This window comes from Dendronephthya gigantea, unplaced genomic scaffold (genome assembly GCF_004324835.1).
Source record: "Dendronephthya gigantea isolate DGI-Jeju-01 unplaced genomic scaffold, DenGig_1.0 000036F, whole genome shotgun sequence".
Taxonomy (NCBI): domain Eukaryota; kingdom Metazoa; phylum Cnidaria; class Anthozoa; order Malacalcyonacea; family Nephtheidae; genus Dendronephthya; species Dendronephthya gigantea.
The window spans coordinates 168,199-187,748 of record NW_021163046.1 but is presented as its reverse complement, the minus strand read 5'-3'; the positions used below and the strand labels follow the sequence as shown (position 1 = coordinate 187,748).

Below are 19,550 nucleotides of genomic sequence, written 5' to 3'. Positions count from 1 at the left end.
TGACTAGGAAATTCTTTCCATTAACTCAGCTATATATAAGTTCAATTTACTGTTCACCTGCATGGCTACATAGTAGAGAGGTTAAGATACCCCGGTTCCGGTATAAGGGTACGGGTAGCCTTATTTTATTGACTGAATTTCCATCAGTGTTTCTCAAATTTTTCGAAGATTAACTCGACAATTCTTTTCTAGCAGACTTTAGCCTCTTGAGGCAAGCGTGATTTGTATGATGAAACGTGCAAACAACACGAGATTCAAATGAATAAAATATGGCTACCCGTACCCGTATACCGGAACCGGGGTATCTTAACCTCTCCACTTATAAATGTTGCGGGGTAAGGGTGGGCGTAAAACCACCCACAAACATTGGAATGTGCATGGCAAACTGACAGGCAAAGTGACGTCTCGAAGACGGTTTGGAGTTTGCAGAGATTACCCCTTCGCTTAAACCGGTTAAAGAACCAAGAAAAGACAATAATATTTATGAAATTGAGATTACCGAGGTTGATCGCGAGAGGAAAAATGTCCGTATTCATTATAAAGGTTATGATTCAAAGTTTGACGAGCGCTAGCGGCGACCTTATGGCAACGATCAGGAATATTTCCCCTTTATTCGCTATGAAAAGCTGTTCGTCCCGACGGCAACATCCTTAGAATATAGAAGCAACATTTTACGGATATGCTTATTATTAATTATTATTAAAAATTTTATTTACAGACACTAGCCCCGTCAGTTACCACTGATTTCCACGGAGGGCGTCTACTAATTATGGGCGTCTACTTAATTACACTATACAAATATAAACTATATAAATAGCAGATTTAACTACTCTAATTATGAGCCTCTTGAAACAATGAATCGATTGAGCAGACTAGCTTCACGCGAAAGACTATCCATAATACAGCTCCTATATTAAAACTTCTTTGAGAAACTCTTTCTAGGTCTCGGGATTGATAGATCAGTATCGAATGTCTCAGGTTAAACCATTCAATTACACTACGCTCAGAAAAGGATTCGCGAAGGCACGGAGCAGTACCGTATTTAGGATATTATAACGAGGACTGCTTTGTTAGTTTATATTAGTTCGAGATTTTTCCATCTCAGCTGCTCCAGGAGTTCAGAGGAGCTTGTATGGTAGTCTGCCCCCGTTAACACCCGAGCAGCCTATTTTGAAATTTTGCAACTTTTCTTCAATAATAGACCGCAATTGTCCCAAAGAGGGAACAAAGTCAAAGTATGGTTGAATTAAAGCTTGTAAATGGTGCATGGTTCTTTAGGAACAAAGGGTTAACTCGTCTCATTACACCTATTCCCGCGCCTACCTGCTTATGCATTATATGGGCTCCCAAAGTTGTTCATCAATCTCGACGCCCAAACATTTAAAAGATCTATAACGGGTTACTGGTACATTTCCAAAGATCACTGACTATTTCCTAGTTATTTGAATGTTAACGAAGAGCCTACAAACAAAAGTTTAGTTTGGTAGTATGATGTTGCAATTATCACTAAGCCATTTACTGATATTTTTAAATCAGAGTTCAACATGTCACAATTCATCAAAGTTAAAGTTATCCGACGACGCAAAGATTGAGTGTCGCTGCATATATCCAGGGGTAGTAATTTAGGTACTCGAAAGTCATTGATATACAGCAGAAACACAAGGGGACCCAGAAGGAACCTGGGGAACTCCACTATATCTTTATACTTCCGCTTTAACTGACTTCCGTTCAATTTGGCATATTTGTAGGCAAAAATGAAATTTCAACCCCATAAGTCCGACTTCGCAAAAAGATAAATTAGTTTAAATCCCTGTAAAAACATTACACATATGTTATATTTCGAATTCCGCAGGTACCTCTGTCACAGGTTAATGCGCGAGTGTAGAAGCAAAAAACACAAAATTCGGCAAATTTCTATTGCGTCTCAACCGGAAGTCAGCGCCCGTGTAATGCGATAGACCTTTTGTCCTGAGTGAGTTGATAGATGTGTCGATATTAGATGAAACTTGAAAAGAAAGTGGGAAGATTCAGAAAGATATTTCACTCCCGTGTGTTCATTCGATTCCACGGCATGGCTGAGGTATGAACACATGCACAACAACTGTGCAATATTGTGTAAAAATGGTTGCGCTGATGAAAATGTATATTGAATAACCCAGTGTATATTCAATACACAATAACAACTAAAATACTACCCATCTTAATACATATATGTATTATTCAATAATCTGCCTCTCACCCAATCCTATATAGATCTTTATTATACCAGCATAAAATATTCCTGAAAACAGAGTGGGAAAATTCTTATACTAAGTATTACAATCCATTGTTTATATCCAGATCGGCAACTTCATGGCACATGCATGTGCATATAAAATAAATATGTATTATGGTAAAATTTTGTTTACGAGATCCTTCTTTTGTAAGGTAATGACTTGACGAGTCCACGGAATATAGACTGAAGTAATTTCTAAAGGACATTGGTTTTCTAAGATGATTGTTGATTATGACCAGAGGGGTGGAAAAAAACATCACGAGCTCGAAGATAGCGAAAGTTCTATTCTACTACCAAAGGATGCCGCTAATATCGAAGTTAGCTTCAAAGTCATGCGCGGGCCTGGTGTTTGGTGTGATGTAAAAAAGTACGACCGTTTCGAAAAATATTGGGTAAAACCATCCCAGCCTCATATCTTCAAGTACAGATCACCAGTGACACGCACGTACACTTTGGCTGGAGGCTTGTATTATGAAGCTGTGATGAAGATCACAGATGATCATTTTGATGATGTGAACGAATTTTGAAAGGATTTACCAGACTAATTAAGAAATAGGATTTGACGAAATTAAGAATGTCACAGTTGATAAAAAAGATAGCTGATCTCTGTAATTAGTTACGATGACTTTTTACACTTTAAGGTAAACACCCAGCACACAAACTAGCTGTAAACGAGTCCTTTAGTCTTATAGGCAATTCCCATTATAAAGTTTATCCACAGCAATTTCTTTCACAGGTATATTATTCCTTGTAGAACGAGACAGTCATTTTATACACAATATTGCATTGTCTGTAATATAATCTATAAACACTGCAATAAACACTGCAGGATGGTTTTCTGTTTTGACAACACTTCTGAGTGCTGATTGGCTAAATATGCCGCGCGAGATCACCTGGAAACTAGTATGAAACCGAAAGTGATATATCATTTCAACAAACATTGAAATTTTAATTTTTCTTAATTTGACCAACGTATGCCGCAAAGCATACTGTAGACAATGGAAGTCTATATTTGTTGAAAAAGACTCTGATCCTTTATTGGAATGTTAACAATTTGAACAAAGAAAACTCTGTCAGAGCTAGACATCACGGCGGTGAGCAATTTGAAATCAATTGAATCAGATAAATAGTTGCTCTGCAGGTGCTCAACGGCATTGGGCTATTCCATTTAATATGCGTACCCCCCCTATCGAGGACACTGGAAATCCTCAGGTATTTGACTGTGTTCAGCCTGGAAATCCTCAGCGTGTGGGTAGTTTCCAGTCTGGAAATCCTCAGGTGTGGGTAGTTTTCAGCCTGGAATTCCTCAGGGTAAGCATATTATAAGGCTGGAATTCCTCAGGGTAAGCATATTATAAGGCTGGAATTCCTCAGGGTAAGCACTTTATCAGGCTGGAATTCCTCAGGGTAAGGGGTAAGCATATTATCAGGCTGGAATTCCTCAGGGTAAGGATATTATTCAAGAGGAATTCCTCAGGGTAAGCATATTATCGACCAGGAATTCCTCAGGGTAAGCATATTATTGACCAGGAATTCCTCAGGGTAAGCATATCAGGCTGGAATTCCTCAGGGTAAGCATATTATCGACCAGGAATTCCTCAGGGTAAGCATATTATCAGGCTGGAATTCCTCAGGGTAAGCATATTTTCACACTGGAATTCCTCAGGGTAGGCATATTATCAACCTAAAATTCCTCGGTGTAGGCATATCATCAGGCTGGAATTCCTCAGGGTAGGCATATTATCAGGCTGGAATTCCTCAGGGGCAGACGTGCTGGAGACCATGTCCTCGATAGGGGGGGTACAAATTTTAAATGGAATAGCCCATTATATCAATATTTTGAAGCTACTTTCCAGTTGACATTTTAAGGAGGCTTAACAAGGAGGTTAACACAACGACTTTGATGTCTCTGTAAGTACTTTCTTCACGTATACATTCAATTTCCTTTGCCTGATTTCTTAACCGCTTGAATCTGTTCTCACAGTCAATGATCGAGGTGATCACTATATAGCAGCTTTTATATCTGTATGTACTGACTGCATGTATAAGTTTATTTTTTACATTTTCAAAATATACAATTAGAGATTATATAGAGCATTTTTCGCATTCTTTATACATATAGCCAATGTTTAAATCTGGTTTGAAGAGGTTGATCAAAACAGCGGCGATGTATAAGTACAAATTCAACATATATTAAACAGTTTTTTGACGTAAGATAAAAGATATTTGTACACTCGATAAATTGATTACCTTCTCTGTTTAATAATCTATTACATCAATTAAGCCCCGCATGCATATTACCAAACATTTTGCTTTAGTTGAAAAATTGCTTTTTATATATTATAGAACGTGAACTCAGATTTTATATATACTACACTGGATTCGCTGATTACGACGTCACATAACTTTCCTAAAACATCTTCGAGATAAAAGGTTTGTGCAACCAAAATTCACTTGTACGTATCTATCATAGTTTTCAAGCTGTTCTCCGTGAGGCGAAACCTCTTGAAAGAAGTCGTATCGACAAAGATTTTTTTATGACACCAATAGAACTTCTACAAATACAAATACAGGTCATCAACACTGGTCGCTTGAAGCGCTTCGATAAGTCAGAAGTACATTCGATGCAAACAAAGCGTTCAAAATTTTCCATTATACCAAAAGTATATCTTTTCCAATGATGCATGATGCATATGACTTAGGTGGATTGTATATATATATGAATTGTGTTAGTGTCACTCTCGGATGAAGCCGTGATAAAGCTATTTTTTCAACCTTTACTGCATGGCTATAACTTAAACTCACTTCACAAAATTATGGAATTGCCTGTTCCATTTACTTCTCGTAAGGATGTACGTTATATTTGTGTAGTGCGAAACACCGAAGTGCTCTCTATAAAATGATCCTCGCGTTAAATTATATAACTTGCCTCCCAGTACATGACTCTGCCTTGACGCTCTTCTAGCTATATATACATGCATGTTTTTTGTGCGTATACTGCTTTTATAATTAGGGCGCTAATACTTCTGTCACTGCATGCAACATGTCCTCAACTATAACTATTCCACAGTGAATGACATGAAATTAACAGTCATCAAAATATCCCGTATATATGATGAATACCACTATATATAATGTGATAAACACTGCAGAACAACCCTTCTGCATGATGAGTGCTGATTGGCTAGAATATGAGCGCGAGTTCACCTGGAAACTGGTATGAAACTGAAAGTGATAGTATAATTTCAACAAACATTGAAATTTTAAGTTTTCTTAATTTGACCAACATATACCGCAAAGCATACTTGTGAACAATGGAAGTCTATATTTGGTGAAAAATACTCTTAACCCTTAGTTAAATGTTCACAATTTGAACAAATGAAACTCTGTCGGAGCTTGACGTCACAGGAAGCAATTGAAAATCAATTGAATCAGATAAATAGTTTCTCTGCAGATGCTCAACGACATATTATATCAATATTTTTAATCTATACTTTTCAGTTCACATTCAAATGAGATTTGGTTAACACAACGACTTTGATGTCTCTGTAAGTACTTTCTTCACGTATACATTCAATTTCCTTTGCCTGATTTCTTAACCGCTTGAATCTGTTCTCACAGTCAATGATCGAGGTGATCACTATATAGCAGCTTTTATATCTGTATGTACTGACTGCATGTATAAGTTTATTTTTTACATTTTCAAAATATACAATTAGAGATTATATAAAGCATTTTTCGCATTCTTTATACATATAGCCAATGTTTAAATCTGGTTTGAAGAGGTTGATCAAAACAGCGGCGATGTATAAGTACAAATTCAACATATATTAAACAGTTTTTTGACGTAAGATAAAAGATATTTGTACATTCGATAAATTGATTACCTTCTCTGTTTAATAATCTATTACATCAATTAAGCCCCGCATGCATATTACCAAACATTTTGCTTTAGTTGAAAAATTGCTTTTTATATATTATAGAACGTGAACTCAGATTTTATATATACTACACTTGGATTCGCTGATTACGACGTCACATAACTTTCCTAAAACATCTTCGAGATAAAAGGTTTGTGCAACCAAAATTCACTTGTACGTATCTATCATAGTTTTCAAGCTGTTCTCCGTGAGGCGAAACCTCTTGAAAGAAGTCGTATCGACAAAGATTTTTTTATGACACCAATAGAACTTCTACAAATATACAAATATCAGGTCATCAACACTGGTCGCTTGAAGCGCTTCGATAAGTCAGAAGTACATTCGATGCAAACAAAGCGTTCAAAATTTTCCATTATACCAAAAGTATATCTTTTCCAATGATGCATGATGCATATGACTTAGGTGTATATATATGAATTGTGTTAGTGTCACTCTCGGATGAAGCCGTGATAAAGCTATTTTTTCAACCTTTACTGCATGGCTATAACTTAAACTCACTTCACAAAATTATGGAATTGCCTGTTCCATTTACTTCTCGTAAGGATGTACGTTATATTTGTGTAGTGCGAAACACCGAAGTGCTCTCTGTAAAAATATAAAATGATTTTATATTTTAGTGTAATGGCTTCACTCGTTAAAACCTTATTATCAATGAAACTAGGATACTTTTTTTTAGACATCCGGTAGTATAGAGACCAAATAAAGGGTATAAATTATCGAGTATAAATTATTTATCATAGTGTAATTTCATGCATTTCGTATGTTTAGAAACCAAATCATAATAGAAACCAAAGCAGTCAGTATTATTATTTGACTTCATATAATGGCCCAGGTATGGATGGATTATATGGATCATATATAAAATTGGATCGTGTGTACATTTTCCTACAATGAATTGCAAGATAAAACCCAAATGACTGGAGAAATATGTAAAGAAAATTGAGCTAACAATATATGAAATTCGAAAGCCTTTAATCTCTGGCAATCATTACCATGCATGCATTATTTTTTAAAATGTACATGACTGTATGTCTTTTGAATACGCCTTGATATTCACACATGCATGCAATGTGAATTAGTTTTAAGTGCATTTACGGAGTTTTTGAGATCAAGAACCAAACAAATAATTTTCAAAAACCATTTTGAAAACACACATGACTGTACGACATTGTGTATATTGTGGATAGCGTTACTAACAAGCCGCTGCATGGACAAACTATACGCACAATAATGATTTTGTAGATGTTTAAATAGTCACAGACAGTCCAACATTTTTTTTTCTTACAAATTTCATTGCAAAGACAGTTGCAAGGTAGGAATTTGTTCATGTGACTTCAGATTTTCGTCATTTCTAGAAAAAAGATTTTAAGTCGATTTTGGTTGACAATAAGTCAGCTCTTCCTGTAACCTTGTTCGTCCACAAAAATTGGAATATACGAAAGTTCTTATCAATCAGTAACATTGTGGCACCAGGTAAAACTTTTTTTCTTGAAAAGGAAAAAGGTGTCCGATTTCAACTCGAGACTCGCTATGATGGCAAACGCGTGAGTACTGTTTTGCCGATAAAGACGTTAGAAAAGGATGTGGTGCTTCGAATCCGTGGTGATGATAAGTTAGATGTGGATGTAGAAGATTTAGAGCTTGAACAAAGACAAATTTGTTTACGGCGACAAAATATGAAAGAAGAGGTTTCAGCATCAGGAAACAAGAACCTGTACGAAATCCTCTGCCTGAACATGAAGGAAGTTCGTAAGAAGCCCGTCGAAGAGCAGACCATTATGATTAAGAAGGCTTATCGTTCCCAACTTCTGCGTTGGCATCCTGACAAGAATCCTGAGAATGGGGATAACGCCGTCTGTCAAGAGATCATCTTCGCATACAATATTCTCAAAGATCCGGAAGCCCGAGCCGCGTATAATAACGTAGCAGATTATGACAAAGGATGGTGCTCAAAAGCGCGATGGAGGGCAATATTCAAGCCCGAACGATACAGCGATGAGCAGAAGAAACAATATCGCAAGAGAATGGGATTATTGTTTTTGTCAACTCTTCTTATAGCGGGGGGATTTGGTTTGACCTTTTTGACAGCGGGCATGGCCGCACCCGTTGTGCTCGGGATTACCATTGGATCAGCAGCCCTCATGGGAGGTGGAATTTCAAGTGGATTACGGACAATAAATCGTGAGTCAATAAAGAACGGCTGCTCCTTTAAACATTATTTTATTAGTTTAATCATCGGTGTTTTTGGTGGAGCAGCAATAGGGGCAGGAGTTGCTGGAATTGCTGCGTTTTTGGGTGGAGCAGCAAAGCTTGCATTCAAAGCTGCTCAACTTTCTCTGGAACGGCAAATTTCACTAAAAATAGTGGGCAGTTGTTTCCGCGGATTTGTCAATTCCCTTACTAGTAATCTAGATGCAATTTTTTCAGGTGGACAGAAAATGACCTGGAAACAATTTCTTTGTCACGTACTAATGAACGCCATTGCAGGAGGGATTGCTGGTGCATCTGGAGGGCTAACAGAAAACATGCTCGAAGGCGCGGTTTCTGCCGAAGAGGCGGCGATAGCATTTGAAGCATTTTCCTCTAACGTTTGTGATGGTGTAGAAGATGTAACAGCAGCAGCTGTGGAAGGTTTTGGCACCGCTGTCATTGAAGGTCTTGATAGTGATGTCGAAAATAAACCATTTGTGGACCGTATAAAAAAATTTGCAAACCAAGCTGCACTTACTGTGGCGATTCATGTCGCAAAAAACGGTTTTAAAACCATAAAGAAAGCCGTTGACAAGGTTAAATGCACTAAGGGAAATGGCTGTTTAGATGAATCAAAAAGAACAGTCCAGATAGATCAACCAATTCCGCAACCAAAGTGTTTGACATACAATAAACACAAAATGAAGTATATTTCTAAAGGAATTTGGTGTTCAAAGATGATTGTTAAGTACGTAGTGGACGGTAAGAAGAAAAAATTCGAGGGTGAAGGTAGTGGTAGTTTGATATGGATTCCATACAATGCTACCAATATCAAAGTCAGCTTCGAAGTAATGCGCGCTCCTGGTGTTTGGTGTGATGTGAAAGAGTACGACCGTTTCAAAAAATGTTGGATAAAACCAACCAAGACTCATATTTTTGAGTACGACACCCCTGTGGCACGCACGTACACTTTGGATGGAAACTTGTACTATGAAGCTGTGATGAATGTCACAGCAGATAGTAACGATGATATAAACGAAAATGATCTGCCAAGCTACAATGACCTAATAGCCAAAGCCGAAACATAGGCAACGCTAAATGATGATGGATAAGAAGCAAAAAACTTTTCGTATCACCACTTCCATTGCAATAACAGTGGACGTTCTTTTAAATAGCACTGTCGTAGCCAGCATCAATAATTTAGGGGGGCATATTCATATCATTTAGAGGCAATCATAGCAATATTCTAATCCCAAGGTAAAGACTGTACAAAATATAATTCTATGTATCTCTAGTCATTTATATAAACTAAACTTCAAGACAATTGGATTACGAACGACTTAATTTACGACTGGGATTTCTAAATTTTATTAGCACTTTTTAAATGTTCTGATAATTTGGGATTGTAATCTGATCTTGTAATCTTATATTATATATATATATATATAATCAGTTGTTTAACTGCTTTTAAAAACTATATAGGACTATTTGAACGATGAACGATGATATAAGTTTGGTCAAATGTGCTGTATCGTTTAAAATAAATGACAATGCATATAATTTAGCAGACAAATCCTTTTGTTTAATTTAACTCCTTGTTGAATTTGTCTAAGGTTGCGATGCATTTTATCGAAGATAGGCCAGGGATTTTTAAAGGATTTTAGAGATAGGATTTTTAAACTGACAGAGCAAAACTGCAAGCATTATTTTTTTTTGGACTACTAGAGCTTACTTTTGTTGTAAATATTGCAACTGCTTTGTGTCATTATATATATAGAAACGTTTTTGCAATTCAAAGTTCCATGACTACCTAAGTATGTCCTATTACATGCATATGCATTATTAATTATTATAGGCTATATGAACATGCAATACTCGAAACTCGTAACTCGAAAGCCTCAATGAAAAACGCAAGCTAGTATAGAATTGATGATATCAAGTAGAAAACGTCATGACTATTTCTCATGTTTTGTCATGTATATATAGGCTCGACCAAGCTGGTTGAATTTTGTATATTTCTTGTTTTGTCGTTGAGAACTTTGGTGAGCTGACATGCATTTTCTCGCGCGCTTCGCTTTAGACTTTTTCATGAGGTCAAACACCGGATCATACCAGTGCAAAACTTTTGTTTTTATGGGAGTTTTTTGTGAGGGCGAGACTCGAGAGTGACGCATATTGCCGCGAATTGCCCGCTCAATCCGACACGAAAATCCATAAAAATCGACTACCAAAAAGGGCAATGAGGTACAATCATCTGTTCTTACGCACAAACGCTTCTGCTCAAGACACAAATTGTACTAAATCACGCGGCAAATTACCCTCCAATAACAACAGCAATATCAGTTTATTACAACAGTTTTTCTCCTCATATAAAGCAAAATGATAAAATTAGATATTGCTAATGGGAAAAGTATAAATAATTTGAAACTTCAAACAAAAAAGGATTTAAATTAAACGCATTCAAGCATTCGATGTTTTTATTAAAGGCTCATTTTTTAAAAGTCATAAAAACTCAATTTGTAACACTCTGTTGCACGTTTAATTGGCAATTTTCGGTCTTCAAAAAAGGCTGGCATTTGAACTGATAGTCAGTTCTTGCCAAACTTGCCAAGGAACACAATCTCTTCAACCGAGCAGCGACGAAATTTAGAAGAAGAAATAAAGACAAATAGCAATGAAGTTTCTAGTGGTTGTCGTCTTAGCTCTGGCGCTTTCCCAAGCAAACGGTAAGAACTGAAGAAACTTTCGATGAAATCCGAGGCTTTATTTACACATTTTTGTATTTTACGACTAAGGAATCTGCTTTCTTTCCAGGTATTGTTTTTGGAGGCAACGGAGATTATCCGGACCCTGCGAAGAGTTTGGACTCTGCAAAGAGTTTGGAATCAATACCTGCCTCGAAACAGAACGATGTCCCAGGTAATTATAAATGTTCCCAGCTTTGCGTGTGTAATTATCGACACAGATTTAAAGATTCTATTTTTTCATTGCAGAAATCGCCAAAGAAAAGCTGAGCGATGAAGCTTCAAAGGACGATAAAGAGACTGCCCCAGACACTGCATTAGTTCAAAATGATTCTCATGAGGACGAACTGAAACACCTTCAGGCTGGAAGTAAGAAACGTTTGTCTTATCTCGTGGCCTGGTTTTAGTGTTTTCATAAAACAGTCTATATCTTCTTCTTCTGATCGCCCGCTATCTTTAGCAATTTAAGGAAGCGATCCAAGGATCAAAAGACACACATTAAACACCATTTTATAACTTTTTAGATTGTCATTGGGGTGTGGGCGTCTGGTTCAAACCTGGACAAAAGGTCAGATGCAGCTGTATGAAATGGTCAGTATCTTTTTTTATCCGGTTTGATTTCAATAGTAGCTTGGTTGTATCGTAAGCTTAACAATGTTTAACTTGCAATGTTTGATCTTTTTAGCTCATGCGCTGAAAAATCAAAATGGAATTGTGCCTACGAGTTTGCATATTGTCCATACTTTTGTAAGTAAATTTTGCCGCGGAAGGCTTTAATGATGGAATGTCATATAACGTGTTACCTAGGAACCGGACAGGAGTTTTTGGTTTGGGGGGGCGGAGCTTTCTTGAAAGAGGCTCTAGGGGGGGGGGTGTGCTTTAGAATCTTAAGTCACAAGTCTGCCTCAGAAATGCAATCATGTTTACCAATCATATTTGCCTTTCAAAACGTTTCCTACAAATTATTAGTACAGCAAAAGTGAATTTGAGGAAAACATTGTTACAGGCTGAGATTAATCACTGTCTTTGTAATACTATACATAGAGCTCATAATTAGTCGCGGTTTGATTCAAATGTTTTACCTAATTGCAAATTCTCTTCCTAATGACTATTCGTCCACTCGTTACATCAATATTTCTTTGCACAGATTGTGGTAATTTTTTCGTATTTTTTCTTTGCACAGATTGTGGTAATGTGGTGTACAATCCTCGCACTCAGATCTGTTGTTGCGGTAAAGTTTATAGAAAGATCGCCCGATTTTCTTGTTGCGGTTACTTCTACTACAACACCTCTGTTGCCAAGTGCTGTAACTACTTCACCGTTAAACCAAAGAAAGCCAATTGTCCTAGGGACAAAATTTAGAAAAGTCCACATCGAATGATCTCGAGTGCTGAAAACATCATTTCGAACCACAACAAAAACAGCATCAAAGCATCTTTTTAATTAATCCTTGTTATTGTGCACTGTATTGTGTACTGTATACTGTAATGTTTTACTCGAACGAAATGGTTGTCCATTTCAAGTGATATGTCTTGTACTGATTTGCTAAATTAATAAAGTTTTGTAAAGCAAAAACACAGGTTGCTTGCTCGTGTATAGTGCGGTTTATTTATTGAAAGACGTTTCACAAAGAGTTAAAATAAGATATTTCATTGGTTGCATGCAGAAAAATTGTGAAAGGCGGTACATACGAGGCTGGAGGGGGGCGGGATTAATAGGCGAAACAAGATCTTTTTAGACATTCCGAGGGTGAATATTTTTAGCATCATAGCCAGCCGGAGGCATTTTTTTACCCAAACACACACAACACAACACAGCACAGCGCTAAAACCTGATTGGCCAAACATTCCAGACATGAGCAAGCTCATGAGGTGTTTATTTACGTAGCAAAACTTCGGGCGTGTTAACGGTCGCGTGTCAAGTCTGGGAGCTCATGATTGCAACATGTTTACAACTGCTTTGCGCGACGTAGTTGAACTGGGAGGTAGAAAGTTAGAATCGTACAGTAAACGTCGAGTCAAGCTTTCAGACTGTGAGTTAAAGTGAATACAAAAACTCTTAATTCATAACAAGGGGTTTGATTGTTAATTTGAAAATTGAAATGCACTGAGCCTACGGCATATTTAATTTTCAACGACGATGCTTTGTCTTGAAGACATTCTGTATTTTGATCAAAAAATTTCATCAGGAAGTCAGCTCTGGCTTCTGTACGCTTCAGTTACTTTCTCCCTGTGTGCTAATATTTCGAAGACAATATAGGGGGGAACTAAGTAAACTTCAACCGTATTTCCGTTGTTATACGGATTAATTATATTACTAATTATTTCCGATGCCTTTATAATGATATTACAGTATTATACCAAGGCCAGTTGTTTTAAACTCTTTAAAACTTTAATAACTATATTTTGCATGTAGTTAAATTCTAGTTAAACTCAGAATTACACGAATCTGGTTGGCAAATTCTGCCGTTAACTACAGTCAAAAGTTAACTAGTCTTTTATACAACCTAACCTACCTGTTTCCCCTGTGAATATATTAAATGAGGGAAGTGTCTCGTCCATAACGAAACGTCGAAAGGCAAAAAATATAATAGGGGGAAATCAGTCACGGTCTTTTGACATTACCGCGACGAGATATGGTTGGCTAAAAGTTTATTAACACACGACAGGCTTAAGTGGCAGACTGCATGGCACTTGAAATTGGCAGACCAAATTTCACAATCGGTGATAACTTGTGACTAAGTTCATGCAATAGGTTGTGGACAAACGTGAGAGCAGGGAATAGATTGTAAAACAGCAATGAAATCACAGGTTTTCTTTTGCTATGCAGCGCTGTCGTTTCTCTTATGCACGACAAACGGTAAGTTAATAGAAAACAACCTGTTTCTTGTTTTTGCAGTTTCCAAAAGTCAGTGAATGAATTCAACGCATGAATCTATGATATTATATACCATTTAGGTCTTGACACAGAAATCAGGTCAGTTATCGATTTTGGTCAAGCCGTGCTGTTCAGACAAGGCTGTAAGTAAAACACATTTGTATTATTTATCTCGCTTATTTCCTCCACTAGCCGAGCAAATGAAATCCAAGTATGCTTATGGATCTATCTTGCAGTTGATTTTTAAAATTTGTCTTTTACACTGCAAAGAAACTTCGGGTGTTTCAATTTTCATATTGAATAATTGCTCAATGTTTAATGTCGGATTAAGACCTAGGAACTGTCTTAGACTTCAGGCTTTGTGAAATGATAGTCATATCTGGTAAGAAATAAATTAAGAATGGAAATTGCATGTGTCCATTGTAAATGCAGCATAATTTTATTTGATTTCCGTTTCAATTTTTTTACATCAATGATTCTATATTTCCTTGTTTATTTTGAAGATTGTCAATGGGAAATGGCATCTTGGCATAAGATAGGCGAGACTCAACAATGCAATTGCATGAAATGGTCAGTAATTGCATGGCTGTACAATATTTTTTCTATCAATTTAGTCAAAATTTGTGGCATTCAAAATCTTAACATGGGTGGATAAGTGCTTCATCTTGTTTAACCTGTTGGGATAATGCATGGAAGATGATGCAGTGCTTTTCTTTCTATAGTACATGCGCAGAGAAGGGGGAATGGAACTGCAAGTACTCGTTTGCAGACTGCCCATATAGTTGTAAGTATGAATCGTATGGAAACTTGTTCTGGTTCAATGCAGACACTTATACTCCACCCATCTCCTTTCCGAAGTCATGAAAGCCTAATATCGCACGAAAGGCAACAATTCCATCAATCTATAGGCTCCTTGCACAGGCATGATAATCCCTAAGAGTTGTTCTTCAGATGCTTCCTTCCTCTAAGGCCGCTTTCCATTTTGTCATAATTGCTGTCTATCATTTCTCTATAGATTGCAACAAAGATGCTTACAACATAAGGGAGAAGAAATGTTGTTGCACAAGTAAAATCGGCAAACGTTCACTCGGCATCGGAGCTCGACTCGAAGACGGCATTGTGGCAACGAAGCTTTGCTTCTTGCTCCCCATAGACGAAACCAAACACGCTATTGCACCTTTTGAAAACTGCCCTGAAGTAAAACAAACTTATTAATTAATCTGTAACAAAAACATCTTGTTGATACTCAACAAAACTCACTCCACTCACGTAAGCTGTAATAATAAACAAGCCTGTCGGGCACATCCATTTTCATCCATTTATATCAAGATATTCATTTATATCCATCTTCTATTTATATCAATCTTGAACCCACCGCTACTGACGTGTGTTTGGAGGGTGGGGTCTGGATTTTCTCTGAACGACAACTGGAAATTGTCCCCCAATATGATCAGGGAAGGAGTGCCCGGGGATAGTGGGTGATATGCATATATTTTAAACTATTTTAACTTGATTTAATATGGTTGCGGTGTCCTGCAACACCTTGAGAATTCTTCATCGATTAGTTTTGCCCTAAAATCGACGGGATGCTCACCACACCCTGCCACACCCAGATCAATGGGTAGTCACTGACCGCGATATGAACTGGAGGTATAACAACTTGTTGTCATGCTTTGATTGCTTTCAAAGCATGTGACTTCGAGTTTCGAATGAATTCGAATTTTTCAAAATTTCGATTGTATGCTCATTTTACACTCGATTTTAAAGGTTTTTTGCGTGGATGAAATGCTCTAGCTCTAGATATTTTCACAGGCAATAAAGCAACTTTAAGATCATGAAGAAAGAGTACGAAATACGAGCTAGAAGGCGAGCATTCAGACTGTCAGCATGAATCATTTCTGACGTTTGTTTACACATTCTCTTTGTGCTGACAGTCCTGCGATCTCGTTGAGAAACGAAATGGTTGCGCAAAGCTCAGAGCATGAATCACAAGATTTTGATATCGGGAAATTTTTAAACTCCTACGATTGTTTAAAAGCGCAAATGGACGATTTGAATGAAGTTCTGCAAGCGACAAATTTGGTGAGAAGGTATTAAATCATTTAAATGATCAATTCGTTCCACAAGGAAGTGAATGAAACTCGTGACTTTACGTCTTATATTGTGCGATCAGAACTCATAAAAAAGTTGCAGACAGTTTAGTATATTTCACAATATTTGATTTTAGGTGGGATATACCATCTCTTTCATTTCTTTGCTGTCTGTTCACCATCACTCTCTGTATCAGCTTTCCTGGTAAGAACAATTGTACAAATTTTGTTCATATGGAACGCTAGATATACCTTTTTATGCAAGCTACCACTATATTTAACTTCCTTACACATGGATACCTATACCGGCCATCCTATTTAAATTGGGTTAACATAGCAGATGGCTCCTTTTGATCTCCACCTGCCAGTATTAGTATATCACATTCATGCCATGATTATTTTTTCAGAATTTCTGTTTGCATTCTGTTTATCTCCAATTCCACTTGTTCTTCTTGTCACGTACATAAAGAGCTTGGGAGAATCTAAACAACTGAGGCACATTGTTGTTATGGCTGTAGAGAAAGGCGATGAAGAACTTCTGGTATGTATGATTCACCAGTATATGATGTAATACACATATTATATTCCACATGAGATTGTACGTTTATTCTTTTTTCACAAAGAGAAATTTGATAGGCAATGTGTATTTTGCTAGAAACGTAAACAGGAGATGGTTGAAAGGTCAAGGAGAGATGTGAAACGATTCATTAAAGTGTAAGTTTTCTGTTTGAGTTTAATTAATGTGATTTCATTTGTGTGCATGATATATATTGCATTGGGCATAGGTGGAATTTAGGATTCATTTTGTCATATCTTTATTTAAAATAGTTTATGTGAAATCCATAATTATATGGACATGGTGTATGGCAAAGTTTCTTATGTGCAAAGGTAATAAAATTGGGAATAATTGGACCAAATAATCGGAGGGAATTCAAGTAAATACGTTCATAAAGTTTGCTGAAACAATCAAGTCCAGGACATGCAATTGTTTTCTGTTAACTCAATGCAATCATACAAATTTCTGGTTGAATATTTGTTAATATATTTTTGCTTGTTAATGCGATACTCGGTACATGTTATTTTGATCATATTTTAATTATTTCATTTCAGATTGTTTTTGTGGGAGGATCCTCAGTTGACTAAAAGGTCAGGAGAAACAGAGAACTGCTTGTTTTGAACTGACATTTTTCAAGATGTACTTGCTGACTTCTAGACAATTTTAATTTTTTTCAGATTTCTTGGTTCCACTTTCGCATTGATGGTTCTTTTAAGTTTTCTACCATTCTCTCTTATCTTCCTTGCCTCATTCCTGTATATCATCCTGAATAATGATGAATTCAAAAAGGGTATGTGGATCAATTAAACATACACCCAAGCATGAATTATGTTTACATGCTGTGTATTTTACCAACATGCGTAAAGTTTCATACATTAAGATTTTTAAATGAAAGCGTCTCATACGTATATCCTTGACAGTCTCAATTTCCTTTGCCACTTGTCATTGCAATATCATGCAAGTGATGCAACACTTTTGAAATTATATTTTATTAAATCTTTTACAGTTATTGCCGAAAACACAGCCATTCTTAAACTTGCGGGATTGGAGGGTATTTACTACTTGGAAGAAGATCACAAAGATACAGAATGGGTAGGTAAATATAGCTAAATCTGTAAATCTTCTAAATTTTCTTTCAAACATCGTAACATATGAAGGTGGGCAATAATAAGAATCATAGAAGGCATAGAGAAACTCTTAAATGTGCTGTTTTGAACTACATGATTATATAAAGATAACTTTTTTAAACTCCCTAAATAGAAATCCTATCTTATGAAAGTATGAAAACACTTTATGTTGGTACATTTTGTATTTATCTAGTATGATGCTTCCAGTGTTGTTGAAAGCGATGCCAGCTCATTTGAAGATGATGAACTGACTAACAGCAGCGAAGACAGTGAGGAATTTGAAGAGATTGATGTAAGATTTCACTGTTTAGCCTAGAATTAATAAACTTTCCTGGACTCAGAACTGATGTGGAGAGGAGGATTTTTCTATCTTGAATTAACCTGACTATAAACAGAACAGCAAACGAGTTTATAGAATGTTACATCAGCGATGTTTTGCTTTTAGATCAACCAAAGCATGGGAAAGCGTTCAAGTAAGGATTATAATTTTATAATTTCCTTCAAATTAACTGACTCCTGGTTTAATCTCTCATTGAAAAAACAGCGCTGTTCAACACTCAATATATCTGTTTAATTGTTTCATAGAGTCATTTGTGTCACATCTTAACGAGTACAGAAAAAGAAGACAAGAGTTTAAAAAAGGTATGTAATGCATTTGTAATATTTTTTCTTGGCGTGATTAGATCCATAGAAGAGAATTACAATAGGCAATTGGTGTCCAGGTTCATATTTCGGTCTGTAACAGAATACGTACACCACACCCGTGTACCTGTGGGCGCTACAGACCACAGTTTAAAACTCGACCGCACAAATACTTCTAGCCTTCTACGAATTATTCCTATAGTCAAACTAATCGCGCGCCTTTGCTTGTTTTTCTCAGGAAACTGTGCAGCGTGTGACGTCGCTTTTTCATCTCTACTAACAAGAAGGGTAAGCATCGATCATTTTGTACAAGTCGTATTCATGCAATGGTGTATCTTGGTCAAACTTAAACTCAATGTCTTCGTTGTATATTACCGCTTAGACTTAGTTCAGCTTGTTTTCACCACTGAGATTGGTCTGTAGTATATAAACACAATCTTCTGGTAAAGTTTGGCTTATTTTCTCGCTGTGTTTTGTGTAGAGATACTGTCGACGTTGTGGTGATAAATTTTGTTCAAAATGTTGCAGACATTACGTTAAAAAAGCGGCCCTTGGTGCTACAGGTATGTTGAACTAAAATAAACTCATCACTAACGTCAGAATAACCGAGTTTCAAGGCCAGAGACTTTAAGTCTGATGACTTGAGTCAATTTAATATCGTCAAATTTCATTCAACTTCATCTCAACGTTTATATTTTTTAGCCCCTGGTTCACGTGATAAGCGAGTGGTCGTGTGCAACGCTTGCTACGGAAAACTCCGAGTGGCGAAAGCTCCCGATTGACGAACGTCGTGAAAGGTACTGATATTTACGAACTTTTCTCAACGCACGAATGACACGCGGGTTAAAAACGGAGATTGCAGGAGAAGGTGACGATCCAGGTGCCTCACACCAGGCAGGAGGTCAGTTGATCTCGCTTAGTGACGTCAAACGCGGGAAAACACTCGTAGGAAAAGCGCTTTCATTTAAACCCCTGGAAGCAACCGAGTATATAAAGACGAATGGTTATATCGTAATGTTTTTGTCTTTATATAATATTTGACGAGCAAATGCTTTAAGATGGTATGACAAAAGCTCCAAAATAAATACGGTTAAATTTTATGGCAAAA

General features: G+C 36.8%; 4 protein-coding genes across 11 annotated transcripts; all 4 read left to right on the top strand.

Annotated features, from left to right (window-relative positions):
• Positions 1–2,433: 2,433 nt before the first annotated feature.
• Positions 2,434–9,802, top strand: LOC114526019. Of its 7 annotated transcripts, none has more exons than XM_028547510.1 (7): positions 2,434–3,369; positions 4,145–4,186; positions 4,622–4,708; positions 5,777–5,823; positions 6,259–6,346; positions 6,985–7,048; positions 7,713–9,802. In XM_028547510.1, exons 6-7 carry the CDS (start codon positions 7,040–7,042, stop codon positions 9,492–9,494), a joined length of 1,791 nt encoding a protein of 596 aa, XP_028403311.1. In that variant the 5' UTR covers positions 2,434–3,369; positions 4,145–4,186; positions 4,622–4,708; positions 5,777–5,823; positions 6,259–6,346; positions 6,985–7,039; the 3' UTR covers positions 9,495–9,802. The 7 variants fall into 7 exon arrangements, 6 of the variants coding, with proteins under 6 accessions (XP_028403311.1, XP_028403306.1, XP_028403307.1 ...); XM_028547505.1 differs by having other exon boundaries at positions 7,572–9,802; XR_003687291.1 differs by lacking the exon at positions 7,713–9,802 and having other exon boundaries at positions 6,985–7,150.
• A 1,198-nt stretch (positions 9,803–11,000) lies between these two features.
• Positions 11,001–12,512, top strand: LOC114525878. The gene is made up of 6 exons (XM_028547340.1): positions 11,001–11,132; positions 11,221–11,325; positions 11,400–11,519; positions 11,675–11,741; positions 11,836–11,897; positions 12,298–12,512. The coding sequence occupies exons 1-6, from the start codon at positions 11,081–11,083 to the stop codon at positions 12,510–12,512; spliced, it is 621 nt and encodes a 206-aa protein (XP_028403141.1). The 5' UTR covers positions 11,001–11,080.
• Positions 12,513–13,596: 1,084 nt separating this feature from the next.
• Positions 13,597–15,434, top strand: LOC114525997. The gene is made up of 5 exons (XM_028547475.1): positions 13,597–14,009; positions 14,108–14,170; positions 14,531–14,597; positions 14,750–14,811; positions 15,043–15,434. Exons 1-5 carry the CDS (start codon positions 13,949–13,951, stop codon positions 15,240–15,242), a joined length of 453 nt encoding a protein of 150 aa, XP_028403276.1. The 5' UTR covers positions 13,597–13,948; the 3' UTR covers positions 15,243–15,434.
• A 279-nt stretch (positions 15,435–15,713) lies between these two features.
• LOC114525991 (protrudin-like) lies at positions 15,714–19,536 on the top strand. 2 transcript variants are annotated; one of them, XM_028547466.1, is made up of 14 exons: positions 15,714–16,117; positions 16,255–16,322; positions 16,525–16,658; positions 16,773–16,831; positions 16,946–17,005; positions 17,228–17,263; positions 17,351–17,463; positions 17,680–17,765; positions 17,994–18,092; positions 18,246–18,273; positions 18,386–18,442; positions 18,681–18,730; positions 18,924–19,005; positions 19,145–19,536. In XM_028547466.1, the coding sequence occupies exons 1-14, from the start codon at positions 15,987–15,989 to the stop codon at positions 19,222–19,224; spliced, it is 1,083 nt and encodes a 360-aa protein (XP_028403267.1). In that variant the 5' UTR covers positions 15,714–15,986; the 3' UTR covers positions 19,225–19,536. The 2 variants fall into 2 exon arrangements, with proteins under 2 accessions (XP_028403267.1, XP_028403269.1); XM_028547468.1 differs by having other exon boundaries at positions 15,985–16,109.
• Positions 19,537–19,550: the final 14 nt, after the last annotated feature.